At 41.9% G+C, this 19,408-nt stretch overlaps 1 protein-coding gene across 6 annotated transcripts in view; it reads right to left on the bottom strand.

Annotated features, from left to right (window-relative positions):
* The window catches only part of AKAP1 (A-kinase anchoring protein 1), a 74,756-nt gene that overhangs the window by 28,844 nt on the left and 26,504 nt on the right, over nucleotides 1-19,408 (bottom strand). For all 6 annotated transcript variants that reach the window (XM_081313141.1, XM_081313142.1, XM_081313144.1 and 3 more), the window contains one exon: nucleotides 4,083-5,715. In XM_081313141.1, the coding sequence (XP_081169267.1) occupies nucleotides 4,083-5,691 (1,609 nt within the window). In that variant the 5' untranslated portion in view covers nucleotides 5,692-5,715. The remainder of the gene's footprint in view (nucleotides 1-4,082; nucleotides 5,716-19,408) is intronic.

Raw genomic sequence — 19,408 nt, 5'->3', positions numbered from 1 at the left:
CCCGTCAGTCAGTCAGTCAGTCAGTCAGTCAGTCAGTATCTGTCTGTCTGTCTATCTATGTATCTATCTATCAATCATCTACCTACCTACCTACCTACCAATCAATCAATCATTGGTAGTCTTCAACTTATGACTGTAGAGGAGCCTGGCCGTTATGGTCATAACTAGTGATGGTTGTAAAGGAGATCGCCACATGACTGGACCCATTTTTCTAACCTTTTTTTTGCAGTAGTTGTTAACCAAATGCCACAGTTGTTCATGTGCAGGGCTTTTCAACCAGTGGTACGGGTACCACCTGTGGTACATTGGCACCTGGCAGGTGGTATGTGACCATCCTAGAAAAGTGGTAGCGGGGGAGGGGAATGAGCTGAACCAGTGGCAGCACCGCACAAGCCTGAGCGAGAGACGGCTGGAGCTGCAGGGCTGTCAGGGCTCAGCGGAAGCGCCAGGATCAGCGCCAGGCTCCAGCTGGAGCTTGGCGCCGATCCTGGCGCTTCTGAGCCCAGAAGAAGCGCCGATCAGCTGGAATGTTGCAACATCTCCAGGGTCTTGTGATTTACATTGAGATGCTTGGCAACTGATTCATATTTATGACGGTCACAGTGTCCGAGGGTCATGTGAAGTGATCAAAACCTGCTGCAACCACCCAGCAGATGGGGGGAATAAAAACCAAACACCCCTCATCCCACCCCCGCTGCCAATCCTCAACAGAAATGCTCACAACAATGAAAACCTCGGACAGGAGGAAGAGCGCCGCCGGGCAGGCAGGCAGGTGTCTTGCTCAGCTGTGGCTTGGGGGGCACTTTTTTCAGTGCCATTGTAACTTCAAACAGTCACTAAGCGAACTGTTGTAAGTCGAGGACTACCTGTACTTCATCACTTTTTTCCTTTTTTTTTTGGTCTTCAGGTTTTGACACCTTGCTAGGCAACTGGTGGTACTCGGATGTTGCCATATCCTAAAAGTGGTACAATGGGTGAAAAGGTTGAAAAGCCCTGGTTAAGTGAATCCGTTGTTCCCTATGGACCATTTTTGCAAAAAAAAACCTGGAAGTAAAAACCGATTTTTAGCAAATTATACTGTATCTTAAATCGTGATTCTGGAACACTCCAAACAGACATATATGCAGGATGATTGCCAAGCACCCAAGACCAGAGGAGGAAACAATAGTCAGAACTTTGGAACTGGGTCACAAATAGTTTCTGGGTGGTCTGTCTTAACTTCAGTCATAAATCAAGGACTACCTGTACAGTGACGTATGACCGTTTTTCACACTTATGGTTGTTGCAGCATCCCCATGGTTATGTGATCAAAATTTGAACACTTGGCAACTGGCATGTATTTATGACAGTTGCAATGTCCCAGGGTCATATGACCATCTTTTGTGACCTTCTGACAAGCAAAGTGAATGGGGAAGCCAGATTCACTTAACAACCGAGTTACTAACTTAACTGCAGTGATTCACTTAACGACTGTGGCAAGAAAGGTCTTAAAAATGGGACAAAATTCACGTAACAAATATTTCACTTAGCAACAGAAATTTTGGGCTCAATTGCGGTTGTAAGTTGAGGACTATCTGTATAAAGCCAGAGATCTGGAAGGTACTAGATTCAGAAAGGTGCGAAATAACTTGGATAAGAAGCACAGAGGAACAATTCTTTCTCATCTTACACTGGAATCCAAATTCTCCCCAGGCCAGGCAATCTTTCATGGATCTACCTACCTCACAGGGTTGTCACTGGGGAGAAAAGTGGGGAAAATAGCTACGACTGCTGCCCTGACCTTCTAACTGAAAGGCGAATATAAATCTGATTAAAAAATGCATAGACTTGACCAGTTTGTTCATCCTCCAAAAAGGAACACGTATGGGCCCACAAGAACCATTATTTATTAAATTTATACATTGCCCATCTTACTATCCAAAGCAACAAAGGTAGCTTGAGATAGAAAAGACTGACATTCTTCTGATTATTATGAGATGGTAAACTAGTTACTATCTCCATCAAGATCCCCAGTGTTTAAGAACAGTGTACTATAACATTTTCTCTTTTTCTTTCCCTTTCTTTTTCTTTCTCTTTCTTCCTTTTTCTTTCTCTTTCTCAACCCTCCCTTCTTTCCTTTTATCTATCTATCTATCTATCTATCTATCTATCTATCTATCTATCTATCTATCATTCACATTTTGAAACTGCCCATCTGCCTCACAGAGGATCTCTGGGCAGTGTACTGTAAAATATTAAAACGCAAAAAAGTATAAAAAAATCAAACTTTAAAAAGAGACAAGGATGATTAAAAGCCACATTAAAATTAATTAAAAAGTGAAGGGAGGGCTTTCAGATCCATGGTTGCATGTTCTTTTGCACTCCCCAAGCAAGACTGCAGAGGCATGTTCTCACATCTTTCTGAAAGGTTTGGAGATTGGGGGGCTGTCTCACCTCGGGGGGGGGGGGAAATATTATGAGCCTTAGGAGGAGAGTTGTGGAAAAAAACTCCCTTTTTCCATTTACAACTCCTGAATCCAAGCATCTACCAGTACTTCTCATTGAGGCAGCAGAAATTAGAAAAACTGGTATGTTCCGAAAAGAGCATAGACTTTACATATCGAAAATTCATAGTTTGGGCTGGTCTAAAGCCAACTTTAGATGCTGTGCCTGGATTCACATTTCTTATTTTAATTTGTAGACCACCTGACTCCCAATAGCTTTGGTTGGTTTAGTTTTTAGTACTTATCAGTATATATTTGATATATTTATAATAAATTATGTATACAATATTTATATGGAAATTATAGATTTATATTTAGTATAGGTTAGACTGTTAGTAAGTATTCTATTAAACCATGGTTTAATAAATAAACCATACTGACACCATTCCAGCCTGAGCCATAAACTCCAGCTTATAAGCCACAAAAGCTCAGTTCATAATTGTATCGAGCCAAAATTAAACAAACCTAATTAAGGCTTTAAAAAACCCCTAGCTATAAAGACAATCTTTGACTTACAACCATTCATTTAGTGACTGTTCAAAGTTACAGCAGCACTGAAAAAATGAGTGCCGGATGCCCAAATTATGATCACGTGACCATGGCGATGCTGCGTTGGTCATAAGTGGGAGGCCCAATCGTATATCTCATTGGTCAGTGTCACTGTAACTTTGAACGGTCACTAAACAAATGGTCATAAGCCGAGAACTACCTGCAGTTCCAACTTCTCCACTCTCCACACACACAATTTGATGTTTGCTCAAACGATCAAATCCAGAATCAAGGCTCTGACTCTGGCTCAAAATGGGTTTGCTTGGATTTTTAATTCTGGCTTCTAAGATTGGTCAGTCTTAACAATATCTATTTTTCATTAAAAGTCCCCAAATCAAAGATGGGTGATTAAAGCCACTCCTTTTTTGTCAAAAAAAATCAAAATGGTGGCATATGACTGAAGTTCCTTTTCAATATGCATTTACAACCGGGTGGATTCGACCATCCCATATTTTTTGACACATACATATACCCAAATTTCCAATTCCCTACAGATTTATTGGTGCTCAGATCCCAATATTTCAAAAATAAAATAAAAAGAAATCTCTCTTAAATAACCACCTTTCCAGGGGTATCCTGAGGAAATTATCCTATCTTTTACCACAGAAAAATAAGAGCAGGCCCTACAGGTAGCCCTTGACTTACAACCACAACTGAGCTCAAAATTTCCATTGCTAAGCAAGACCATTGTTAAGTGAGATTTGCCCCATTTTAAGACCTTTTTTGTCACAGTTGTTAAATGAATCACTGCAGTTTTTAAGGTAGCAACACAGTTGTTAAGTGAATCTGGCTTCCCCATTGCCTTTGCTCATCAGAAGGCCGCAAAATGTGATCCCATGACCCCGGGACACAGCAACCATCATAGATACATGCCAGTTGCCAAACATTCAAATTTTCATGATGTGAACATGGGGATGCTGCAATAGTTATGTGAAAAAGGTCATAAGTCACTTGTAATGTACAGTGCCCTTGTAATTTGAATGGTCACTAAGTGAATGGTTGTAAGTTGAGGACTACCTATATTTAGTTAAGATGACAGAGAATCCTCACCTCCTGAGTGGTCTGTATCAGCCTCTGCTGGCCACTGCTGTTCGTGGTTCAGAGGTGGAAAGTCCTCCTTCAGCAGGCCATTGCTGTATGGCACCCGGTTTTCCGCTGACGTGGAGGAAGGTGGCTTCTGGCTCGACACGGACTTGTTCTCTGAGTCTTTGATGGTGGACATGTTCAACAGATCCAGGTGTTGTGGAGGTGGAGATGAAGCACTTTTCAAGAGATCCTCAGCACTAGCCCCATCTTCTGAGGTGCAGGCGCTGCACCCAGAATCTTCCATCACCATGTGACCATCCTCAAACTCCTCCTCATGGTTCGTAGCTGCTGTCACACTGCCAACAGACCGCCTGGTGGGACAACTGGAGTCTCTGAGCCGGTTGTGACTTCGGTTGACCAGTCGGCCATGTGTCAAACAACTTGAATATGTAGCATGGCGGTTGACGTTCTCCTCCAGGAGGGGAGATACTTCGACAGTAGCAACCTTCTGGTTCACACATTCACCACCCTGGCTGGATTCTGCTTGGCCAACACCTCCGGTGGACATCTTCTCCCGAGGACTATCCACCCGACTTGCTATTTGGCATATCCTCTCTGACATATCACTGACCGACCCTGATAATACTTCCTCGGTAGCTGCCCGGATGACATTAGAAATGATTTGCATGGCCACCTGCTCAATCTTCTCTACTTCTTGTTTGTCCAAACTAATGGCTCCTATCCTCTCTTTCTCCAGATCACCCTTATACCCAACTTCTCTGCATCCATTGTGCTTCAACATGCTACCAATCTTTGAACTGGACGTCATCCCTTCCTCAACCACCTCCAATCTAGCAGGTTCAACACACTTGGTCGGTGTCCCAACTGCAGTCTCTCCTTCGCCACTATTATTATCACTCCCTTCTTCCATTTCAACAGGATCCTTAGGGATCTCACCCGGAACTTCTTCAATTATCTTTCTGGAGCAGGTGATGGGGAAAGAATCAATAGAGGTGGATGCAGAACACTGGTCTTCTTTCAAAGACCTCTCGGATGAACCGATCTGGACCATCACATCTTTGCTACTGTCCTCCCATTTTTCAGAACCAGGAGCTGCCAACAGCCTTTGGTTTGATGCTTGATTGGAATCAGGCTTTCCTTCATCGGCTACCTCGCCAGTTTGGGAGTCATCAACTTTTTGTACATCCAGAAGAGAGGTCTTGGGCGAAGGGGAACCAAGCACACCTTGAGGCCCCATCACTTCCACTTCTCCACTGTCGTCCTGAAGTGAATCCAGTTGGAGGGTTGGTATTGCCCCAACAGGAAGGTCTTCTCTCGACGTTTCCAAGCTTTGGGCTCTGACTTCTGTCAGAGGTATCTGCCATTCTTGAAAGGGTGAATCGCTGCACTGCTTGTCCTGCAGAGGTGGGGAAAGTTCACTGTTCAACTGCCCAGTTTTCCAAGAGCTTGGCTCCTGAGGAGAACATTTCTGGCACTCGTCCAAACTAGGAAGATCTTGCCTGTCGTGGTTACTGACACGCTCCTTTTTACGCGAAGAAAACCACCACCAGCCGATGAGTGCCAGCACTCCGGGAATGGTGAACGGCAGCAAATTGCGGAAGTGTAACGCCATTTCATGCACCCTCAGAAATTAAACCTGAAAAAGAGAGAGGAAAAAGGGCCATATTAAGATTTCAGTTGTCTAACAATATTTAGAAAAGGGTAGCTTTCCATGTCCTATTCAAACTAACATATTTTCTCAATGTTGGCAGCTTGAAGATGAAGCATAGCTGGCTAGGGAATTCTGGGAATTGAAGTCCATACAGCTTCAAACTGCCAATGTTGAGAAACAGTGACTTAAAAAAGCAAAAAAATAACACACAGCACCATTTCCATCAAGAAGCTCATCTTTAAATTATGTCTTAATTCCTATCAGTTCTGATAACCATAACAAAGTCACAGCCATTTGAAGGATTGTTCTTCCATCTAAAAGAAATCTCTAGCCCTGTCTTCTTCAACAAATCTTAGTTAAAACAAGCCACAGCATAACACAAGGTGGTAAGGGACAATGGGGAGGAAGGGAGGGAGGGAGGGAGAGGGAGAGAGAGGGAAAGAGAGAGAATAATACAGGGTAGTTCTCATTTAGTTGAGACCAGAAACTTGGTCATTAAACGAACGTCACTAAGTGAAACTGAAACTCTGCTTACATCCTCACTTCAGCTTCCTTGAGTTTACAGACCTGCAAAGGTTGTACATGCGAGAATGGTCTATAAAGTTACTTTTTCACTGTTGTAACTGTGAACAAACACTAAATGGGGCATTCGCTAAATGAAGATTCCCTCTACTCTCAAAGTCAAATTCAAAACCATTTTGGTAAGTTAAAAAAATTGGCTGAAAGTAATAAATGTGAAGACAAATATAAATTGCGTAATCAAAGGCAGGGGGTTACTGAGCTTGGTATCAATACTTAAGGAAGATTAATCAATTGCAAACCGAATATAAGCCAGAAATGGGCGAGACAGCAAAAAAACCATCATTTCCAAATGACAATAAATAACTGTTCAACTCTGTTTGGCTTCCCACATTCAGTCCTATGCCCGCTTAAAGGAGGATTTAGTGAAACTGCAACAGGTTCAAAGAAAGGAAATCAGGATGATCAGAGGATTATGAACTAAGTCAAAGAGGAGAGACAGACAAAAGTGGGTTTAATTTAACCTTGAGGAATGACTGAAGAAGAACATAATAGGCTCTCTTCAAATACACAACAGGATTTCATATCAGAGTCCCAGACCTTTCTCTTATTCCAGAAGGTAGAATACCGGATAGCAGATTTAAATGATAGGAAGCTAAATTCCAAGAGAATATCAGAAAAATCTGAACAATAAAAAGTCCCTGGGAGATGATGGTCTTCTCTTTACTGGACCTGTTCAGATAGAGCAGAGGTGGGGAATTATGGCCCTTTTATGACTTGTGGACTTCAACTCCCAGAATTCCTGAGCCAGCTGTCTCAGGAATTCTGGGAGTTGAAGTCCACAAGTCATAAACGGGTCATAGTTCCCCACCTCTGAGGTAGAGGCTAAACAGACACCTGTTGAGAATGGTTTAATTTGGACAGCTGCACTGAACAGGGGGTTAGACTGGATGACCTCTAGGATCCCTGCCAAAAACCTGCTTCTGTATGCAACAATCTCTTCCTCCCTTGGGACATTAAAATATTTAAATGGACAATCAATGGAATGGCTCGTCTTCCAGAGTAGTGGGTGCTCCATCGCTGGAGGTTTTCAAGAAATGATTGGACAGCCATTTACTCAGGGTGGTATAAGGATTCCTGCCTTGGGCAGGGGGTTGGACTGGAAGACCTCGAGGGTCCCTTCCAGCCCTATCATTCTATGATTCTACAATAAATTTGGAAAAGCTCTGGAGGATACACTCACGGCTTTCCAACAACCGTATTCTTACACAGTTGTCACGATTAAGCACACAGACAAACTGGTCACACGTCAGACTTCCACTTGTAGGAACACATTCACAACTTTGCCATTATGTGAGTGGCAAGCTAGATACGTGCTAACATATCTTCAGAGGCTGCTGACCAGGATCACACCAATTTTACAGTACTAGAAATTCCCCAGAAGCTGAATGACTTGAAGTTGCAAAATTAAGCTGCAGATTTTTTTTTTTAATAGGATTTTTGTCGTGGGGAAAATAGAAGGAGGAAGGAGTACCATGTGTGTTTGCCACCTTAAATTACTTATAAAAATAAAAAAGGCTGGATAAAAACAATCTAAAGAAAACCCAAACCATGCAGAGTAGCACCCTCCAAGATCAAACTCATTTTGTCCTAGAATTGTGCAGCAGCTATAGAATCCTAGGAAAAGATGCAACTTCTCAGCCTTTCAAGGTAGACTAGACTAGGAAAATAAAGGCTAATACTATTTTTATGGAATGGGATGGAATGGAATGGGAATGGGAATGAGAATAGGATTAGGGAATAGGAATAGAATAGAATAATATATAATAAGAATAGAATAGAATAGAATAGAATAGAATAGAATAGAATAGAATAGAATAGAATAGAATAGAATAGAATAGAATAGAATAGAATAGAATAGAATAGAATAGAATAGAATAGAATAGAATAGAATAATAGAATAGTTGAACAAGTGTGATTAGATGCACAAGTAATTTGTCTCCAATAAGCCCTCAGTGTACATGTAAAACAACAAAGTAATAATAAAAAGGACAACAACAACAACAACAACAACAACAATAATAATAGAAAGACTGTGGCAAAGGCAAGCAAGGGTAGTACCAATAGTAATAGGCGCCTTGAATGCAATTCCAAAACAACTGGAGCACCACTTGAACACCATTGGCATTGACAAATTCACCATTAGTCAATTGTAAAAGGCGGCCTTACTAGGAACTGCTTCCATCCTGCAACGATATCTACAATATCATCAAACATCCACATCTGCCTATCCCAGGTCCTTGGTAAGGACTTGATAGGTAGACAAAAATGCCAAATCCAGTCTGAACATCTGGCTGACTGTGCGATGAATAAATAATAATAATAATAATAATAATAATAATAATAATAATAATAATAATAATAATAATATCATCATCAATAGAGAAGGTAGTGGAACAGATGAGAAGGATAAGAGTAATACAGCCCTATTACACGGGTAAATGTCCATAGACATAAGACAGTGTTGTGGGAATTAGGTGTTCAGCAGAGTGATGGCAAGAGGGAAAATACTGTCTTTGAGTCTAGTTGTTTTAGCATGCAATGCTAAAGGGACAGAGTTGAAACAGTTTGTGTCCAGGATGTGAAAGGTCTGTAGAGATTTTCTCAGCCCTCTTTCTGTCCCATGCAGTATATTCTACTCTATACACTATTAGTAGAGGGAAGCAGACGTAGAATAGAATAGAATCTGGAAGGGATCTTGGAGGTCTTCTAGTCAAACCCCCTACTCAGGCAGGAAACCCTATACCATTTCAGACAAATAGTTGTCCAATCTCTTCTTAAAAACTTGTATTGGAGCATTCACAACTTCTGGAGGCAAGTCGTTCCACTGATAAATTGTTGTCATTCCACTGATAAATTGTTCTAGGTTGCTTCTCTCTTTGGTTAGTTTCCATCCATTGCTTCTTGTCCTGCCCACAGGTGATACAGAACAGTGTCTAGATCACGGGTGTCCAATTCGATCACGTCATGTGACGTATCGTGATATATCGCGACGCTTTTTGCCTTTGCCGAGTTGGGGTGGGTGTGTCCAGCGTGTGACGCATCCGGCCCACAGGCCACCAATTTGACACCCCTGTTATAGATTTATCCAACGGCTGTCTGGGATGTAATTCTTCCTCCTGCCCCCCCCAAAGCCATTCTCAATGTCTCTTATAAGCATCCTCCAAACCTTCTTTTTCCTTTAAATGTGGATCTTTTCAGACCCTTTGGCTAAGCACCAATATACAGCTTAATCACTCAATCAAGGTTTCATCCAATGAACATCCCAGGAGGTGTTTTAAGATTGAGATATCTGGGATCTGAACAAGAGGATATTCTCAGCATTTATAATCCCCATCTCCCACCCACCCCTTGCCCCCAGAATAAAATCTGAAGCAGCTGTACACATCCATAATCAAGCTACAAAAACCCTTTAAGAAAGAGAACCAGCTACATCACAAATAGCAAGAAACAGTGGCTGGAGCTGACTGCTTTGAAAATTTTCTTTCTTTTTTTTTTGAAGAAAGGAGGAACGAAAGGATGCCTTAAGGTTGCATCCATAAAGCTGAAGGCACCATTTCACCACTTAAAATTCCTCTCCAAACCAGAGAGAGAGCGAGGAGCTTCATCCTTCAGTCTTTAGAACATTGTCTATTGATAGAAGAGAATATTTTGTAGCTCCGGGTTGAACTGTGGGGTCCTTGGGGCTCTCTGAGCCTAGTGGTTTGCTTGCAGATGTTTCATTACCCACCTAGCATTGATGATGTTAACAAGTTTGGTAATGAAACGTCTGCCAGAAAACCACCAAGCTCAGAGAGCACCAAGGACTCTACAATGTTTTCTATTTCAGCGTTTTTCAAGGATGCCACGGGACTTCGAGGAATCCACCAAAACCTAATGAGGTTCCATGTAGCTATTTTTCTACGGTACAGTTGGAAAGAAGACTGTGAGTCATTAACCTAGTCCTTCCCAAACAAACTTAGATAAATTACAGTTAGTCCTCAATTTACAACCATTCATTTAGCAACTATTCAAAGTTACAAAGCACTGAAAAAAGTGACTTAGATCCAGTCCTCACACTTACAACCACTGCAGCATCCCCATGGTCACATGATCAAAATTCAAGCAGTTGGTAACCGGTATGTTTTTACAAGGGTCCCAGGGTCATGTAACGGTGATTTGTGATCTTCCCAGTCGGCTTCCAACAAGCAAAGTCAATGGGAAAAACCAGATTTGCTTAACAGTCATGAGATCCACTTAGCCACCGCCATGATTTGCTTAACCATCATGGCAAAAAAGGTCATAAAATCTGGCATGACTCGCTTAATAACTGCCTTGCTAAGCAGAAGAAATTCTGGCCCCAGTTATGGTCATTATTGAGGATTATAGGCATGGATAAAAATAGATTGCCTTTGGGAAATGGCACATAAGCCCATAATCCACTGCAGCAAGGGCATTTATACTGACTTACAGGTTGCAACGTGTACTAAAACAGCGGTCCCCAATTTTTGCCCTTGGCGGCCTGGCCGGGGGGAGGGAGGGGAACTGGGCTGCACGAGTGGTGGGTCGCAAATACACGGATGCACACACAACTTGACTTTGCATGCACGCTGACCCACCGCCCTTGTGAAATGAGCTGCGCACATGCACGCCAGTCTGCCTCTCACGTGGCCCAGTTCCAAATAGACCATGGTCCGGTAACGGGTCACAATGGGCCTGGGGCTTGGGGACCCCTCTACTAAAATATATTCAAAAATCTCCCAAAGTATTCCTGTTAAGATAAAACCTGAAGAAATTGCCAGTGGTAATTGGTTGAAATGACAGAAAAAATCAGTGATGTTTTTATAACAGAGATAGTCCTCAAGTTATGGTCATTCATTCAGCGGAGGTCTGAAGTTACAATCAGGCACAAAGCCAGCAGGGTGACCTTGGCCCAGTCACTCCCAGCTTTAGGAAGGAGAAGATAAGAGCAACTGCTTTTGAAAGTCTTGCCAAGAAAACACTCCGGCAACTAGTCCACAAAATGGCCAGGAGTCAACAACCAACTCAAAGGCACATACAGGCAGTCCTTGACTTATGACCACAATTGAGCCCAAAATTTCTGTTGCAAGGCAGTTAGTTGAATATTTAAATGAATTTTTACCTCCATTTGACAATCTTCCTTGCCAGAGTTGGTAAGGGAATCACTGCAGTTCTTAAGTTAGTAACACAGTTGCTAAGTGAATCTGGCTTCCCCATTGACTTGGCTTCTCGGAAGGTCACAAAAGGGGATCATGTGACCCCAGGACACCGCAACAATCATAAATACATGCCAACTGCCAAGAGGCCAGATTTTGATCACGTGACCACAGGCATTCTGCAACAATTGTAAGTGTGAAAAGAGCGATAGCACTTAGACCAGGGGTAGGCAACCTGGGCTCTTTTATGACTTGTGGACTTCAACTCCCAGAATTCCTGAGCTAGCCATGCTGAGGAGAAAAGGAGAAGTTTCCATGCTGAGCCATGCTGGCTGAGGAATTTTGGGAGTTGAAGTCCACAAGTCATAAAAGAGCCAAGGTTGCCTACACCCGACTTAGACTTATATACCGCTTCATAGTGTTTTACTCTAAGCCAGAGTTCCCCAACCTTTCCGACTTTATGGACTGGAGGTGGGGGGAAGGTGTTGGTTGCGCGTGAGCAGCTGGAAAGTACACACGGGCAGCTCTGCGTGAGTGGCAGGCACACACGCCTGCCACTCACGCAAATGAAGTATGTGCAGATGTGCTTGCCCGCTGCTCATGTGCACGCTCACCGCTTCTGCAGCCCAGTTCCGAACAGCTCACAGCCCAGTAGTGGGCCAGAGGCCAGGAGCTGGGGACCCCTGTTCTAAGCATTTCACAGAATCAGCATATTGCCCCCAACAATTTGGGTCCCCATTTTATCGACCTCGTAAAGAGGGAAGGCTGAGTTAATCTCGAACAGGTCAGGATCAAACTCCGGGCAGTCAGAAGAATTAGCCTATAATACTGCATTCTAACCACTGTGCCATCATGGCTCATGAAAAATGGTGGTAAGTCAGCACTTGGCACCAGCAAGATTAGCAAGAATGTTTAAAAATAGGTCAGATAGATAGATAGATAGATAGATAGATAGATAGATAGATAGATAGATAGATAGATAGATAGATAGATAGATAGACAGACAGACAGACAGACAGACAGATAGATGTTGGAAATGTAAACATAGGTCAGGCTTGTAAGCCGCCCTGAGTCTTCGGAGAAGGGCGGGATATAAATGGAATTAAAATAAAATAAAATAAATAAAAAATTATCATATTTGGTGGACACGTGACAAAATAAAGAACTATTGGAAAAAGATACATACTTGGCTAGAGAAGATGTTGGGAGAACATGTAGATTTTAAACCTGAACTTTTTTTATTGGGTATAATGCCAGAAAAGACTAACAAACAAAGCCTATATTTGATTTTGCATGTCACAACAGTGGCAAAAATTTTATTTGCGCAATATTGGAAAAATGAAGGAATACCATTAGATGAAGAAATAATCAAAAAATACTAGAATGTGCAGAGATGGACAGATTGACTATGAGACTGAAAGAAAAAGAAGAAACAGAATATTACCAAACTTGGGACTTATTTTATCGATGGCTAGAGGAAACAATACAGGATTAGGAATTAAAATTATGTGTTAGTGAATGTAAACTCACTGGTTGAAAAATTATTATTGTATGTATGGAAAAACTTTTTTTAAAAAAAGAAAAATGGTCATAAGTCACTTTTCCCAGTGCCGTTGTAACTTCAATCATTAAACGAATATTTGTAATTCAAGGACTATCTGTAAATGTATATATTTATAAATAAATATACAAATATTATTAGTGTGTGCTAAAAATTGCACTGATAAGCTTTTACAATAAAAAATGTTTGGAGACCACGGTTTTAAAACCAAAAGAAAAACATAATTTTGCAGGACAAATTTTTTTCTAACAACTGCACGGAACGGAGAAGGATGTCCAGTGCAGTGCAGTGATTGGCTTATTACAAATTTGCCAGAAGTCAAATCAAACGTCGGGAAAATTTAAGTGCTTTGGGAAAGTGTTTTATCTACGCACCCTGCATGGTTTTTCAGTTCTGGGCAAATTAAGGCCCATTTCTCCAGATCTACAGTCAAGTCCAAGATGAATTTGAGGAGGTTCAAAGAGCCTTCTGCCCAACAGATACTACTGGTGCACAACTCCCGTTGAGTTATAAAAAGACAAGGCTGGCATTCCTTTCCTTGTGGAGAATAGATGGGGCCCTTTTTTGGAATGTTGGAATAAACAGCTGCCCATTCAGACAGCAGCATGTTGCAGAATGCGCTCCTAGTCCTGGCAACAGACAGCACGTGAACATGTCCAAGGCCATAGAGCTGATTTCTCAAGGTTAGAGAGGAACTCTCTAGGAAGTCTTCACAATCTAGTTCTTTCGTCCAGCTTGTAGAAGGAAGACGCTCACTACAATATGTTCCACATAAACAACTTCCCTGCATGTAGAAAAATAGCAATTCAGGTAGAAGGGTAAAGCTTTCATCCCCATCTGCTAGTTGTCCAGCATTCAGGGAATTATGATGCCCTCAATCCTGGAATAATTTGAGTGGGATAGCTTAAATACCATTTGCCCTAAGTGAGAATGGGCAATGAATCAACGCTTGTGAAGAGGAAGACAAGCACGCATTATGCCATATTGCGTAAAACCAATATAGGGAGCCCTCGAGGTACGATCACAATTGAGCCCAAAGTTTATGTTGCTAAGTGAAACATTTGTTAAGTGAGTTTTGCCCCATTTTACGACCTTTCTTGCCACAGTTGTTAAGTGAACCACTGCATTTATTAAGTTAGTAACACAGTTGTTAAGTGAGTCTGGCTTCCACATTGGCTTTGCTTGTCAAAAGGTTGAATAAGGGGATTACATGACCCTGGGACATTGCAACTGTCATAAATATGAGTCAGTTGTCAAGCATCTGAATTTTGATCACATGATCGTGGGGATGCTGCAACAGTGTGAAAAAGTCCCTTTTTTCAAGTGCCATTGTAACTTTGAACAGTCACTAGGTGAACTGTTGTAAATTGAGGAGTACCTGTCTATGCATGATGGTACAGGTAGTCATTGGGATCAGAATTTCCGTTGCTAACCTTTAGTCTGAAATGGCAAAGGATCTTCCTGCTTGAATAGGGGGGGTTGGACTGGAAGACCTCCAAGGTCCCTTCCAACTCTTGTTATTCTGTTCCCTCATGGTAGCATGAGAGCAGGAAAAAACTTGGGCTGCTTTAATGAAAGAGTGGGAAAGCAGTTCACTCACACTAGATCCAAACCCTTTTTTCTTCATCATTTTCAAAGCATACTCGGCCCTAATATTTATGATTTTTTTTTAAGAGAACCCAGGATGCCAATCTGACACCGTGGAATGAAAAATTAAATTTAAAAAAAAAAATAACACTTCACAAGCTGAAATAGGTTTAAAGCAAGGAACTTAGCTGCTGGGGTTATCTATTTAAAACTTTCAGTATTGGCATCTACCTGTTCCTTTCAAGTTTTTCTGTGAAACAGAAAGACACAGAAACTCTAAAGCTAAAAAGCTGCTAAACCACTGATCTTCTACTGTAACTTTGGGCAGCAAAGTTATCTCTGTGAATTTAACAAATGCAGAATACAGAACTGTTCTGAGATAAAAACGAATGTTCTGAGATAAAACGAATCTTGGAAGTGCAAATTGCTTTCATATGGGATGCAAAGCCATAATCAGCTGGATTGTAGATTAGTGGCTTCAGGCAGTATTTTTCAACCTTGGAACTTTAAAATGTCTGGACTTCAGCTCACAGAATTCTCTAGCTAGCACTTCCAGAAACTTCTGGGAGTTGAAGTCCAAACATTTCAAAGTTGCCAAGCTTCAGTAATGCTGCCTTAAGCCACTAAATCCTGCTTTACAAATCAGAATGGTTGGGTTTAATGACTTAACTAAGCCAAAACCCAACCTTAGTGTGATGAATTCATGCAGTTAGAAGAGGTTATCATGTCTAGTCCTATACCAATTATTATTTTAATTAAGAACATAAACATATGCTACAGCAAAGTGTTCTTTAAAAACAAATTGGCATCTGAAACTCCAATCTGGTAATAATGGCACAGTCATCCAGAAATATATATGACATATAGGTAGCCCTCAACTTATGATGAAAATTGAGCCCTGACTTTTAATCATGTCAGGTCAGCACCTGACAAGACTCGATTTTATGACTGTTTTTATGATGGCCATTGAGTCATCACAGGTGTTAAGCAAAACATATGGTCATAAGTTTGAATCCAGCTTATCCAATGGGTATTTTTTTTCTTGGAAAACAGCACAAAAATAACAAAGCTTGACCATATGACCATGGGATACTCTATCCCATTATAAATGGAAGCTGGTTGCCAATGACTAAACTGATCACATCAAAATCAGAATAAAGCTGGAAGGGACCTTGGAGGTCTTCTAGTCCAGCCCCCTTCTCAAGCAGAAAACCCTAAACCATTTCAGACAAGTGGTTGTCCAGACTCTTCTTAAAAACCACCAGTGATGAAGCACCCACAACTCCTGGAGGCAAGCTGTCCCACTGGTTAATTGCCCTCTATGTTAGGAAGTTTCTCCTTAATTCCAGGTTGCTTCTCTCTTTGATTAGTATAGCAGATCAATGATGGGGCAGAAGTAACTTTTGTTTTTACTCTGTTGTAACTTCAAAAAGTCATTAAATGACCGGTCGTAAATTAAGGACTACCTGCATTACCTTGTAATATGCTCACAAACACAGAACACTGCCAAGTGGCAGCACTAGCCATTCTCAGCCAATCTCAAAAGCTAGCTACCACGTGGATGGGAGACCACTAGAAAAATCTCAAGAAAGCAGGTTAAACTGGGCAATAAAATGAAGCCATCCATGGAAATGACCATGGAAAGTCACATCCATGTGGTTTCCAAAGAAACCGTAGGAATGTCTCTTTGAAGCCATCAGGAGCTGAACTTGTCTTGAAAGAAGATGGACTTCACTTACTAAAAGCAGAAATCCTGGTTGCTAATAAAGAGGGATTGTTGAGTATGCCAAAACAAGCTTACTTTCAGAGCTGGAACTTTTTTATCTTCATCTGAAATGACTACAGGCAGTCCTTGACTTATAGCCATTAGTTTAATGAACATTTGAAGTTACAACAGCACTGAGAAAAAATGACTTACAACTGGTCCCTTGCACTTACGATCATCACAACATCCCCATGAACATGTGGTCAACATTTGGGTGCTTGGCAACCAGGATGTACGTAAGACCGGAGGTCATGTGACCTCCATTTGCAACCTTCCCATAAGCAAAGTCAATTGGGGAGGGAGCTGGATTCATTTAACAACCACATAATTTTAATTTTTAATTTTAATTTTTTTAACTTTTGTATCTTGTATTTTTGATATTTATTGCCCTGTACACCGCCCTGAGTCCTTCGGGAGAAGGGCAGTATATAAATCAAATAAATATAAATATAAATATAAATATAATTCATTTAATTGGGATGATTCACTTAACGTCTGTGTCCAGAAAGGTCATAGAACTGATCTCGATTCACTTAACAACCACCTTGCTTAACAACAGAGGTTCGAGTACCAATTGTGATCGTAAATCGAGGACTGCCTGAATGGACAGCTTTAGTAAGCAGAATAAAGAACATCTCCATCCTTAAAAAGTTGAGAAAAGGAAGAGCCAGGAGGCAGATCTGTCTTAAGTCTGGATAAGAAACAGGATCCTGTTTACTGTAACTAGCTCACAGACATGCGTATACATTCGCAAGCAAGTTATAACACTGCACTTTGGCAGCACTTTTTGGAATCCTGATGCGATGGCAGGTAATCTAGCGCTTAAATGAATCTCTCTTTGGCAATCTCAGCCCAGGAAAGCCAGAGGCCTTTGTTGGCCTCTCCTCTTCGGGGGGGGGGGGGGGGGGGGAGAATCAAGTTGCAGCTAAATTGTTTCAACTCTTCCTCCAAAGCTCTCCCCAGTTAAACCAAACCTAGAAGCTTGGGGGATTCCCTTTAGAAGCACCCTTGCTATTTGGCTTTTATTTCAAAAATGGGATTTAAAAATCCACCCTGACCTGAGTTTTAATTTTTTTTTTTTTGCAGAACTTATACAATTAGGTACAAGGTAGTCCTCGAATTACAACTATGCATTTAGTGACTGTTTGAAGCTAACACAGAACTGAAAAAAGTGATTCACGGCCATTTTTAACACAAACATTGCAGCTTCCCTGTGATCACATGATCAACAGTCAGATGCTTGGCAACCAATTCATATTTATTACGGTTGCTGTGTGACGGGTTCATGTGATCCCCTTTTGCAACCTTCTGACAAGCGAAGTCAATGGGGAAGCCAGATTCACTTTACAACTGTGTTACTAACTTAACAACTACAGTGATTCACTTAACAACTTTGGCAAGAAAGACTGTAAAATGGGGCAAACTCTCTTAACTGTCTCGCTTAGCAACATGCAATTCTGAGCTCAGTTGTGGTCATAAGTCGAGGACCACCATTAATTGCATGCCGCTAGGAAAAAGCAAACTCTGTAGGAACTTAATCCATGCATAATCTGGCTAGAACAAGGGACATGGAGTGGAAATGAAGTTACCTTTGTGCACTATTGAATGCCAAGCCTGGTGCAGTATATAAATGAATTAATTTACTTTTTCCCTTGAGTAGACAGTTGCTTGCCGAGTGGGTTTTTTTCCCTTACATTTTTCATATCATGACAACAAACTCTCCAAATTTCTAGCTGATGCCAAGCTCGGCACACACTCACTCCGGCAATAAAAGCTGGACCAGCAAGTTTGTGGGGTACCAAGAAATAACTAAATGGGATCCCCAATTAAAAAAAACCACTCCAACTCTCACCCAAACATAGCAACAGAATTGCACAATGCAACAGAATTAGAAAGATGCAATTAGGCCACTAGGCAGCCAGCCTGGTGAGGAAGCACACTGGACAAGAACTGGCAGCTTTAAATCCTAAATCAAGGAGGGGGCAAGGAATCTTTTTCCAAGCTAAAAATAGATAAAAGGCACAGGAGCTGCCTTATAAGCCCACACAGAAGGCCGGTGATTTTGGAAGAGAGAAGCCAACTTGGTAGCCTACCCAGAATTTTTTTTAAAAAAACAGGGTACTTTGATTTAGTCTAAAAAGAAATCCAGCTTAATTAAAAGTTCAGCTTGAGGCTTGGAGTTGGATTCTCACCCTCCTATAACGCAGCTCAGTTTAAAATCCGAAATTCAATTGTCTTATCTTTGATCCTGTAAGAAACATTAGTAAATTCAGCTGGTCAGAAACAGTTTTTCCCAATCTATTCCCCCCTCCCCCAATAAGACTTCAACTCCCAGAGGTCCATAGTAGTTAGTGCTGGCTAGGGATTCTGGCAGTTGAAGTTTAATGCAGGGCTTCTCAACCAGTGGTACGGGTACCACCTGTGGTACATTGGCACCTGGCAGGTGGTACGCAACCATCCTAGAAAAGTGGTCGCGGGGGAGAGAAATGAGCTGACCCGGTGGCAGCACCGCACAAGCCTGAGCGAGAGATGGCTGGAGCTGCAGGGCTGTCACGGCTCAGCAGAAGTGCCAGGATCAGCACCAGGCTCCAGCTGGAGCTCGGCACTCATCTTGGCACTTCTGAGCCCAGAAGCGCCGATCAGCTGGAATGTTGCAGCATCTCCAGGGTCTTGTGATTTACATTCAGATGCTTGGCAACTGATTCATATTTATGATGGTCACAGTGTCCCAGGGTCACGTGAAGACAACCAAAACCTGCTGCAACCACCCAGCAGAAGGCGTGGTGGGGTGGGGGAATAAAAACCAAACTCCACCCCACCCCCGCTGCCAATCCTCAACAGAAATGCTCACAACAATGAAAACCTCGGACAGGAGGAAGAGCGCCGCCGGGCAGGCAGGCAGGTGTCTTAATCGGCTGTGGCTTGGGGGGCACTTTTTTCAGTGCCATTGTAACTTCGAACAGTCACTAAGTGAACTGTTGCAAGTCGAGGACTACCTGTACTTCATCACTTCCCCCCCCCTTTTTTTTT

The sequence above is a fragment of the Vipera berus genome, assembly GCF_964194415.1.
Source record: "Vipera berus genome assembly, chromosome: 1".
Classification (NCBI taxonomy): domain Eukaryota; kingdom Metazoa; phylum Chordata; class Lepidosauria; order Squamata; family Viperidae; genus Vipera; species Vipera berus.
Note: the sequence above shows the minus strand (reverse complement) of the source record. Positions and strands in the feature narration are given on the sequence as shown.